Raw genomic sequence first — 12,439 nt, 5'->3', positions numbered from 1 at the left:
TTTTTTCTTCTTTTTTTAACACTTAAGAAAACTAGGCTAGAACCATATGGTTTTCTTCTTTTTTAGGGAAAACCTATGGAAGGGAAAGCAGAGACTTGAATCAAACTATGAACCAGTTTCTGCTTTGAGACTTTGAGCTAGTCAAATGACTTCCAGGAGAGCTCTCAGGTCCCTCATCTGTAAAGTGAGAGAGGCTTGGACAAGGGATCTTTAGGATGTCTTATGACTTGACCATTATATTCTTCCTGGGACTTCAGAAAGAACTATTATCATTTGCTTAATCTTGAATGAAATGAAAATGAAAATTAATTTTTTATAGACCTTTGAATTAAAGAAAGAAAGAAAGAAAGGGAAGAATGGGGGAGGGAAAGAGAAAAAAAGAGAGACGAAGAGAGAGAAAGTAAGAGAGAGTCAGAGAGAGAGAAGGAAAGAAAGAAAAAGATGAGGGAAAGGGAAGAAAGAAGGAAGGAAGGGAAGAACAGAGGGAATCAGGGAGAGGGATAGAGAAAGAAGGAAGAAAATAAAGATGCCTACTCTCCCATCTGCTATGGGATGCAAAGAGAGAGAGAGGGAACAAGTATTTATAAAGTGACTACTATGTGCCAGGAACTGGGCTAAGCACATTATAACTATTATTTTATTTTGTATCAAAGAGTATACAAACAAAAAAAAAAGCCCAAAGTAATCCCTGCTCACAAGGAACTTACATTCATTTAGGAGACAATGTGTAATGGAAACATGGGTAAATAGGGTACCAGACTTGGAACCACAAATATTTGGGTCTGTCTCTAGCTCAGATAATTTACTCATTGTGTGATGCTGGCCTTGTCACTTAATCTTTCTGTGTTTTTGGGCCCTATATCTATAAAATGAGGGGATTGGATCTGGTTGCATCTAATGTCCTTTACAATTCTAAATCTAGTGATCCTTTGTACACATATAGATATCTGTAAAGATAAACTTACAATCCATATGAGGCAGTTAAATAGAATATAGTTAGGAATGGGAGGGGGGAGAACTCCTATGGGGATAGAGCTTAGACTTGAAGGAAAAGAGAGATTGGGTAAAATGACAACAGCTGTCTTCTGGTAAATGTTTAACAATCAGCTCTCCAACACAAGTTTAAGCTTCATCTGTTTTGTTAACATTTTCTTCATGACTTTCTTAATTCAAGATGCAGAAAAAGAACAATAAATCAAGTCTTGATTTATAGTACTGGCCATTTTCCAAGGTAGAAATGCTCACACTTGGCCCTTACACAGTTTGAGCTGGCTCTAGCACTACCTTTGGGCATAGATGAGAAGTACCTGCAATCCAGACATGGGGAATGGGCAAAAATACAGAAACAGTAGATGAGAGTGCCATGTGTATGGAACAGAGAGAAAGCCAATTTGACTGACCTTTTTTTCTCTCCTCACCTCTACACTTCTACTTCTTGGACTCTGCCTTCCTTCAGGAGAGTACTGTATGTACAGGTATCTTCCCACCTTCTAGATTGTTCTTGTTGTCATTGAGTTGTTTTGGTCATGTCTGACTCTTTGTGATCTCCTTTAGCATTTTTTTGGCAAAAATACTGGACATTTACCATTTTCTTCTCCAGCTCATTTTACAGATGACAAAACTGAGGCAAACAGGGTTTTAAGTGACTTGTCCAGGAGCCATACAACTAATAAGTGTCTGAGGCTGGATTTGAACTCATAAAGTCTTCTTGGCTCTAGGTTTGGTGTTCTCTCTACTGTTTGTGATCCAGCTATCCCATATTACTATTAGATACTTTAAACTGTATCATATGCATACTTATTTTTTTTAATACATTGTCTGCACCATTCAGATCTTGAGCATCTTGAAGAAGCATGAAGACAGGGACTATTTTTTTTTTGCTTGGTGCAATGATTGACATATAGTAAGCACTTAATATATATGTGTTAACTATTGGCTGGTTAGCCATAGAGTGAAAAAAGGATAGTAATTTATACTGAGGGTGTAAAGGTAGATTGTGAAAAAGCTTTAACAGTCAAATAAAAGATTTTAGATTTTATAGGCATAATCAGGAGCTCTCTATTATTGAGTAGGCTGACATAGTCAGATGCATTCTTAAGGGAAATAATTTTGGTATTAATGTGGAGAATGGATTAAAGTAGGGAGAGGATAAAGGTGAGGGGATCAATTAGACTATTGCTAGTTGAGAAGTGATGATGTGGAAAGAACTGTGGAGTTGAAGGCAGAAAAGATCTGGATTCTAACACTACTTCTCATATCTACTAGCTGAGTGATTATGGGAGAGTAATCACCTTTCAGAGCTTCAATTCCTTCATCTATGAAATGATACTTATCTTATAGGACTGTTATGAGTCAAATATTCTGGAATCCCTAAAGAGTTTGAGAAATGTCAAGAAATAGGAAGCATGTAAAGTACTTTTTTTTCATAATATCCATCTAAAGTCATTTTTAAAATGTATGTAAAACACTTTCTCTTTGTGAAAAATGTTTTTATTTATATTCCTAATTCTATCTAGAAATATTCTCACCTTAAGTCAGCACATCAAGGAAGCCAAAAGCCCTATTTCCAAAGTATCTTGTGGTGGTGTGGAAGCCTCCTGATGGCAATTGGGGAGATGGGAAATTTTGCAGCTTATGGATTGGCACCTATTACCCTCATTGCACCTTTGGGTTGTGTGTCTATTTCAGGTAAGATATTTTTCTAAATTTTGAAACAAAAATTTTCCCCATGATATTCAAAACATGAGAGAAATCATCCTTGTACGTAGGGATTACAGCCTGTTTTCTGACTTCATGGCACAAACATCATTGAATTAATTGATGATGTTGAGATATGTTTTCACCCTGAATGATCAAAAGTGAATTTATTGTTCATAGACTCTCAGAATCATAGAATCACTTAGCAGGGACCTTTGGGATCATCTACTTGGATCAGAGGAACATAGTGGAAAAGAATTTACCCCTTTATTTTCTATATGAGGAAACTGAAATCTAGAGAACTGAGCAAGGTTTTTCATGGTCACCGAGGGAGTGTCAGGGATAGGATTTGTACCTAAGACTTTTGACCCAAAATCTAGCATTGATTTTTCTCCATAGCATTCACGACAACCAGGAAGACCTCCAGTATGTAATCAAACATTTCTAGGGTTACAGAGCTGATTACCTTATGATGTATCTTGCTGTATTGGGGGTGGCTAGGTGGCTCAGTAGTTAGAATGCTGGGCCTGGAATCAAAAAAACCTGAGTTCAAAATTTGGTCTTAGATACTCATTAGCTGTGTGATCCTGGGCAAGTCACTTAACCCTGTTTGCCACAGTTTCCTCACCTGTAAAATGAGGTGAATATGGAAATGGCAAACCACTCCAGTATCTTTGCCAAGGGGTCATGAAGAACTCTGGGCAAATCACTTAAGCTTTCTAGGTCTCAGTTTTTTTCATATAGAAATAAGGAGGTTTGAGTAGATGACCTTTGACAGTCACATCAGGGCTTCAAATTATGATAGTGTTTTTTTTTTAAAACTGGCTCAATAATTATGTATTTTTAGATTAATTTCAACATGAAAATATAACAGTTTTCACTCTCTCCCTTTAAATCCTTATCAGGATTCTTTGTTTATTGTTTTTTTTTTTTTTCACTTCACTCATACTGAATGAATTTCTTGACATTTACCCCTTCTTCCTCCCATCCCAAGTCTTTATAAGATCATAGCCTTAGAAATGGGAGGGATTTCAGAGGTCATTTTGTACAACTCCCTCCTTTTGCATAAAACAAAACTGGAGAAACTAAGGTTATACACATAGAAAATGAAAAGGTCAGGGTTTGAACACTAGATCTCCAACTTTGAAGCCTTTTTCTTTACTGTACCAGAGATACCTGGGAAGGGGAGATAGAAAGAAGAAGGTTAAACATCTCCAATTCCTAAAGTGGATGAGGTTTCATTTCCTCATCACTGTTCTTTTTCATAGTTACTTTTCTTATTCATCATTATTCATGAAACTTAATAGAATTTTTAATTAGGCTTTCTGGTGTTACTTTTAAAATAAAAATTTAATTCTTTCCATCCTTTATGTCCCTGGTTTATTTTTTGTCAGTGAAACTAAATAGGTTGGTTTCATGGTCTGATTCTCAGATTCTGATTCTTGGAAATTAACATCAGCATCATTCGTGAAATAGTTACAAAAATCCCTTGCATTGGAATTAAGCAATTATTTCACTTCATGTTAGGTTTTGTTAAACTAGGTTTAAATTTTAAACATATTGGAGCTGTACCGCTTGAACATTCAAAAATTATTCTTTCCTGCATATATCTTGATGTCACTTTTTATTAGATCAGGAAATTTTGAAATTGGCCATGTTGTGATGGTTATAGTCTAGTTTCTAAATCCTTTTCTTTCAAAGAGTTTCATCTGTGTTCATTTGAAGTGATTTCCCAAGCACCCTAATAAGGGAAAATGAAATGTCTCTAAATGTCAAAAAGGAAAATTCATTCCCTAAGCCCACTTCAAGTCAACAACTTCTTCTGAGGTTTCTCTGCATCTGCTGCCATGGAAACATTGTATCTCTAAATCTCTGTAATATTTAGAACCTTCTTTGATATGGTAACAAACCAAGAGAGGTGGCTTCTGCCTTCTGCTAACAGAGACAAAAAAAATGTAGCTATGTATTTTGATTTTAAAGTCTCTAAGATGTTTCTTATGTACTTTATGTATTGTTGACAAAGGGGATTTAAAAAAAAAACTCCCTAAAACAAAATACAATCCAGATTTGAGTGACTTGGGAAAATACACAGGTTATCTAATAAGTTATTATTTATAAGCATTCTGATTGAATGAATAAATTAGGGAATTTCTCACTTGCTCTATTCTTTAGCTCCTAGGCAACCAAATACCCTTGACATTTTTTTTTCATTCAAAGAACCAAGAAATGAGAAATGAAAAAAACATTCTGTTGTCAGCCTTGATGTTTCTCCAAAATCTATCTATTCTTGAAATGCTGTGTGGGGGTTTTATGATAAAATTCTGTTTGCTTGTTAGAGGCAGCTTATTATGGTGGAGTGCCAGCCTCTGAATAGGAAAATATGAGCTCTAGTTTTACTTGTGAGTCATTCTAGCTGGGTTACCCTGGACAACTTGTTGAATTTCTCAGGGTTCCAAGAAACTCTCTAAGCTTAAAGAAGTGATGGATAAGATATAGAACTACATTGGTAGAAATTTCCTCAATATATGTACATGTTCATATATATATAACATATACAGATATATATGCATATATACATATATGGGCAACTAGATGGCACAGTGCCAGATATGGGGTCAGGAAAACTCATTTTCCTGAGTTCAAATCTGACCTCAGATACTTACTAGCTATGTGATCCTGGATAAGTCACTTAATGAAGATGAGCTGGAGAAGGAAATGACAGACTATTTCAGTGTCTTTGCTAAGAAAACCACAAATAGGATCATGAAGAGTCAGGCATAATTGAATGATAACAATAAAATATACATATATATGTTTACATATATATGTATACTAATATAACTTAATATATGATTTCCCTATACTTAAATGTGAAAAGGAAGGATGATGTGGTAGAGAAAGCATCAGATTTAAAGCCAGAGAATCTAGATTTAAATATTAAATCATTTAGCTACTGTAATCTTTGTGACTTTAGATAGATAATTTAACTTCTCCGAGACTTCCTTAATTTCCTCTCTCTGAAGAAAAGGGGTTGGATGACTGGATGAGAGGTGTCAAAAAACTTCAAAGCTGCTTGTTACCTACTCTACTTCCTATGACTACCTGAACCAGATTAAAACATAATTGGGAAGGGAGCAGCTGGATGGTGCAGTAGACAGAGCACTGGCCCTGGAATTAGAAGAACCTAAGTTCAAATCTGGCTTCAGAATCTTAACACTTACTGGCTGTGTGATCCTAGGCAAGTCATTTAAGCCCCATTGCCTCAAAAAGAAATGTAATTAGAAAGTATTTAATAAAATAAATAAAAACACACCAAAATTTAAATTACATTAGTTTTTATAATTGCCAATATGTCCTCTGCAAGGATCATCATGCACAACTTAATATCCTGCATTTTTATTTGAACTTGATACTACTGAACTAGACAATTTCATATATTGAGTATTTTAATTAATTTTGGTTTGCCTCAATAGGATATTTGTGACCAAAGGCATGTGTAGGGTTGCAAAAGATGATACATTTTGTAGAATCAAAAAATATTGTACCTGAAATGGATATTAGAGATTATATAATTGGTAAGGAAGCTGAGGCCTAGAGAAGGGAAATCACTTACCCAAAATCACAATGACAAAGACAAGACTAGAATAAATAGTAATAAAACCAAGCTGTCTTGACTATTAGTCTACTGGGTCTTTTCTACTAATTTCCAATGTGTAATATTCACAAAGTATCAACAGAATTTGGGATGCTGTAACTGATATTGATTTGGTTTTTTTTTGGGGGGGGGGCTATTTGTGGCCAATAAAAATGATTAGCAATTAGAATTCTCCAAAAGTAGGATCAATTTCTTGTGGAAGTAGAATGTTTCCCATTTTAGAAATATTTAAGTAAAGGCTGAATGACAGATTGTTGGGATCATTGTAGAAAAGGTTTTGGTCAAAATCAAAATAGATGGTTTGATCAGAATAGATGCTCTCTGAGGCCCTTTCCTGGTCTCGGATTCTATGATCACAACTTTAAGGGGACTATTTCAGAGTGAAGGGACAACTCTTCCCAGAAAGGGAAGAGTTTTCTCTAGGATTTTTCTCTAGGAGCTTTCTCTAGGAGCTTTGCATCTCTGAGATAGGAGGATTATATGAAGAAAGGAAAATGGTGAATCAACATGAGAAGATAGATTAAATAGTAATAGTTGTATCTATCTAATGTGTTGGGTATAGATAAGAAAGAAGAGATTAAAGACTAGGAGAGAGGTGGCACAGTGGATAGCTATGGATTTTTTTTTTGATACATAATCTTTTAGTTTGTCATCTTGAAACCTCTTACATTGTCAGATTCAATGTTAAGTATATCTTTAATAAAAAGCATATTTTTTCAAAGTTGTCTTGATCATAACCTGAATTCTCTCTCCCTTATGTCCCTCCCCCATCCATTGAGAAGGCAAGAAGTACAATACTCATTGTACATATGAAATTATGAAAAACATATTTAGTGGAAAATTCTGCAGTCAGAAAGACCTAAATTCAAATCCCACCTGAGATATTTCCTAGCTGTGAGACTCTTCCTAGCAATTCACTCAACATCTATCTGCCTCAGTCTTCTCATATGTAAAAAGAGAATAGTAGTAGAAATTATCTCACAGACTTATTGTGAGGATCAAATCAGATACATTATGTAAAACACTTAGCACAGTGCCTAGCCCAGAGCATGTTTCCTCCTCACCCACATGAATCAATTCTGGGGATTAGTTTCCAAGAAAGGATGTATTTCAAGAAGAATTAGATTGTTCCAACATTGACAAAAGTTTTAAACAATAGTCAAAGAGATGCTGTGGCACAAATATAGACAGTCCCCAGATATACTGGATACAGTACAATTGGGATTCTGGAGACATATCTAAGCTAGGGATATATATCATAAACTTTATAAGATAAGCACAGAGATAAGACATATAGTTGGAGGAAAAATAACTTTTCCTGGTTATAAGCAGTGCATGCATGTAAGAATACATTGTGCCCTTGTTCTTCATGGAAGTATTAAAAAAAATGACAGTCCATGAAAATCTAAGAAATAGGAGAGAAAAATCTTGAAGACAGCATCAAATAATGAAGTTCTTCAGATGGAAAGGAAAGAAGGGATATGGAGTGCTGATGGTAAAAACCTTAGAGATAAGCTCTTTGGCTCCTATACTCAGATTACCTCTAGAGAACCACACTACTTCTGTCAAGAGTACCAAGACATTTCCAGTCACCCATGTTTGTCATCTCAATCCCCTCCTTTCACTCACTTCATATGTCTGTCTGTTCATATATATATATGTTCATATATATATAAACACTTGTTGCCACTCCCAATTAGATCCACAATCCCTCCTTTTCTCCCATCCCATAACCATCCTTTTTCAATTGTTATCACTGTAACCTTGATTATTTCAGTAACCCCTGCCTCCAGTCTCTTCCCTCTCCATCCTTTGCACAACAACCAAATGGATATTCTCAAAGCACAGGTCAGTTTTTTTTTCCTCCTATTGTCCCAATGTCTCCTACTGCTTGCAGGATGAAATGCCCAATATGGCATTTAAAGACCTTCATATTCTGGTTTCAGCCTACCCTACCAGGATCACAATCCTACTATTCCTCTCTGCACACTCTACAATCCAGCCTTATAGGCATGTTTGATGTTCTTCACAAATAATGTTCTGCATCTCCCATCTTGCTGCTTCTGTATGGAACCCTCCCTCTATTCCCTTCATCTGGAATAGACTTACTTCCTTAATTGGGATCTTCACCCTTCTCCAAAATTTAGTTCAAGCACCATCACTAACATGAGGCCTCTTCTTATCCATCTGTTTGTCTTCTGGCCAAATTAACTCAATTTGACTTGGGGTGTGTGTGTGTGTGTGTGTGTGTGTGTGTGTTTATTTATTTATTTAGTGTGTATGTGTATATTTTATATGAAATTCTTGTTATTCAATCAGTTCAATTGTGTTGTCCTACTCTTCATGATCCCATTTGGGATTTTCTTGGCAAAGGTACTGGAGTAGCTTGCCGTCTCCTTCTCCAGCTTATTTTATAGTTTAAGAAACTGAGGCAAGCAGGGTTAAGTGAGTTGCTCAGGATCACAAAGTTAGTAAGTATCTGAGGCTGGATATAAAATCTTCCTGATTCTAGGCTGGGCATTCTATGCACTACACCTTCTAGCTGTCTACAAGATATCCCAAAAGTCTGAGTGCACTTTTAAGCTTTAATAGATTAATAGTTTGAAACTGAACTAAGACCTTTGTGAGTGTGTGTGTGTGTGTGTGTGTGTGTGTGTGTGTGTGTGTGTGTGTGTTTATTTCCTGCTGATAGAATGTATGGGGAAAATGTATGTAGAAATGCCCTGCAGAGCTGCATTTCAGAGTTGCCTGAGACACTGTCTGACTATTTTAATAACTCACTTATGTTCACTTAGTTTAATATATATCAAAGGTAACACCTGAACTCGGGTCTTTCTAATTTCAAGATCATCTTTCTATCTACTATGTTACACTGCCTCCCAGAGGAAATAAAAATAATAACCAACATTTGCATGATGCTTTAAAGTGGGGCAAAACATGAAAAACATTTTCTTGTTTAAGTCTTACAAAAACCCTACAAAGTAGGCACTGTTATCTCAGTTTTACAGATAAGGAAAGTGAGACTTGAAGAAGTTCATTAACTTACCTCTTGTCACATAGCTAGTTAAGTCTCAGAGGAAAGATTTGAACTCGACTGCTGATCCAGCATGCCATTCACTGGACCATACTACCACTCATTATTATTATTATTATTATTATTATTATTATTATTATTATTATTATTATTATTATTTTGCTGAGACAATTGGATTAAGTGACTTGCCTAGGGTCACACAGCTAGGAAGTGTTAAATGTCTGAGATCAGATTTGAACTGAGGTCCCCTTGACTCCCAGGCTGGTGCTCTATCCACTATGTCACCTAGCTGATACTTGATCAAGTTTTTAAAAAGGACTTTCTACCAATTGCTAGATCACCTTTTAGAGATGTCTAAAGTATATCATTTAATTCTGAGAGATCTTGGTTTAAAATTCAAAAAACTCACTTGTATACGAGTCTACATGTTTTATTTGATTAGATTATTTTTCTAGAGACTGAATCATTTTCTTGAAACAAACTCCCAGTCTCATTCATAATAATACTATGTGGTCAAATTATTTTTATTAATACTAAAAATTAAATATATTCTAGATTCCAAATAGCACCTACTTCTTAGGGTTGTTATGAGGATCAAATGAAATAATATTTTTTAAAAGCACAGATTTTGGAACTATTAGAAATATATATTCCTTTCTCTCCCTATATTGCTATTAAAATAAGAAGGCTGTTTCATGGAGTAGAGGCAGCCAGTAGCTCAATGGAAACAATCAGGAAGACCTGAGTTTAAATCCAGTCTCATATACTTATTAGCTATGTGATCCTGAGCAAGTCATTTCACCTCTGATTCCTTGACAAATTGGATTAATTGCAGAAGGAAATGGCCAACAAATCCAATATCTTTGCCACGAAAACCCCAAATGGTGCCACAAAGAGTTGGTGACAACTGAACAACAAAATAATAAATAGTTGACAGAGCACTGGTATTGGAATCAGGAGACCTGGGTTCAAATGTTGTCCTGGCATTTACCAGTTGTGTTATTTACAAGGCATGTGATTTCACGTATCCCAGTCCTGCTTTCCTCACCTTTAAAATGAAAGTAATGAAACTATGTGCCTTGCTAAGTCTTTGGACCAAATGAGATTGGAATGTATGATGAAAGTATTTTGCAGTGTTAAAGTCCAGTTTGCATTTAAGCTGTTATTAATGAAAGCACCCATATTATCATATGAAATCCCATTCTAACCAACTCCCTGGAGGCATCCAAATTCTTTCTTTGTGGTAGAATTCTGTTATGAAGTCACTAAACTGATTTGGAATATGGTTGGATTGAGTTAAAAATAAGGAATGGGCTGCCTCAATGAGGAGATGAGAAGGGGAGGAGAAGGGACTGATGCCTAACAGGTCTTTTCCATCTCTCATTTCTATGGCACTATGGTTTTTGCCCAAATTAGAAATCACAATGTGGAATATATGTTGTTTTATGTATTTCTCCTGGTTGGTTGTTCCATGGTGGAGCTGTAAACTAAAATAGGCCTGTAATCCATTAGATGATGGTCACAGGACAGCCAAAAAGCCCTTGTGAGGCCTTTGCAGAATTCCAGAGACGCCGTCTCAAGCAGAAACTTTCTTCTCCAAGATTTTTATTAGAAACAAATGAAAGCAAACATAAACAGACCAATGAATGGGTGACCTGTAAAGTTACATGATCCTAGATGCAGGCTAATTATCCATGTCCTTTGAGAACACCATGGTTGGTGCCAGCCTGGATGCGTTCTTTAGAACTCTCAAAACCTCACCGGATGCTTGTTCCAGGGACACTTGACATGGAAGCTTAATTTAATGTTGGAAATATGCAGGTCCCCTCCCTTTCCTCAGTGGTTTGCCATGCTGTCTGGTTTAGCACATTTGTCCCCAAACCAGCTTAAGTTAAATGTCCAGGATAAAATTTTTATTCTGCAGTTAATCACGCACACCCTGCATGAGGCATTCTTTAGTTGTAGAGTTAGTTACTGAAAATAGCCATGTAACAGAACTTCTGAAAAGCTTTATCTAGGACTCCATATTTTGACTAATTTTTTTAAGCTCTTGAGAAGTACTTTCTATTGAAGTTATGAGGAATAAATAGAATACAGTTAATTTAGTAGAATGGTGAAAGGGACTTGATTCTTTTTTTTCAAGATTAAAGATGAATTGTTTGCAAGGCAGATGCAAAAAAAAAAAAGTAGTCTAAGTTTATAGCCCATGTCATAATGGGAACAGTTGAAGGGCCTGGAAATGTTTAACCCGATGGAGAAATGACACCAAAGGAATGTGGGAGCTATCTTCAAGTATTTGAAAGACTGTCATGTAAAAGAGGGATTTGACTTCTTTCATTGTATTTGGGAGCAATTTAGAGTAGCAAATGTGAGTCGATCCTTCTGTGTCCTACTGCCTTCCTTTTGTTGATTATTTATAATTCATTCTATATATAACTTGCTATATTTAGATTTATGCACATTGTCTCACCTATTAGACTGGAAGCACCTTGAGAACAGGGACTTTGTCTTACCTTTCTTTGTATCCCCAGAACTTAACACAGTGTCTGGCACCTAGTAAGTATTTAATAAATATTTATTGACTGAATGACTGAGTTATATAAGGAAAAAGTTCCAAACAATCAGAACTGTCCAAAAGTAAAATGAGTTTCTCTGGAGGATAGTAGGAATTCCTCGCTGCAATGTCTCAAACAGAGATAAGTATTTATTTGTCCTTCATTTTTTAAGAGGACCAGTATCTTCACAGGGTGATGTCTTGACTTGTTCATTGGATTTAAGTGAGACACAGTTGTACAAAGTTATTGATTTCATTTTCTCCTCCAAAGTCATTGATGTCCAGTGGCAAGACAAAAGTCAACAACTGGTGATGACTTGGGGAGCAATGGAGGACCTTGGAGTCTTTAATTGCTGACCAAGTTTTAAGTATTCCATGTTGCCCGCTTCAGTTACCTTTACAACCATTGGAAGAAATTGTTCTCATTGTGGTGAGGTTTCTTTTTTCATGTATAGGTTAGACAAGATGGGAAGTGAATCCCTTCCAACTCTGAAATTCT

The 12,439-nt window shown here is 35.9% G+C and overlaps 1 protein-coding gene across 4 annotated transcripts in view; it reads left to right on the top strand.

The window, feature by feature from the left end:
• Window positions 1-12,439, top strand: part of NIPAL2 (NIPA like domain containing 2) — a 132,538-nt gene that overhangs the window by 52,691 nt on the left and 67,408 nt on the right. For all 4 annotated transcript variants that reach the window (XM_051970907.1, XM_051970908.1, XM_051970906.1 and 1 more), the window contains exon 3: window positions 2,517-2,688. In XM_051970907.1, the coding sequence (XP_051826867.1) occupies window positions 2,517-2,688 (172 nt within the window). The remainder of the gene's footprint in view (window positions 1-2,516; window positions 2,689-12,439) is intronic.

The sequence above is a fragment of the Antechinus flavipes genome, chromosome 1 (assembly GCF_016432865.1).
Source record: "Antechinus flavipes isolate AdamAnt ecotype Samford, QLD, Australia chromosome 1, AdamAnt_v2, whole genome shotgun sequence".
NCBI classification, from domain to species: Eukaryota; Metazoa; Chordata; class Mammalia; order Dasyuromorphia; family Dasyuridae; genus Antechinus; species Antechinus flavipes.
Note: the sequence above shows the minus strand (reverse complement) of the source record. Positions and strands in the feature narration are given on the sequence as shown.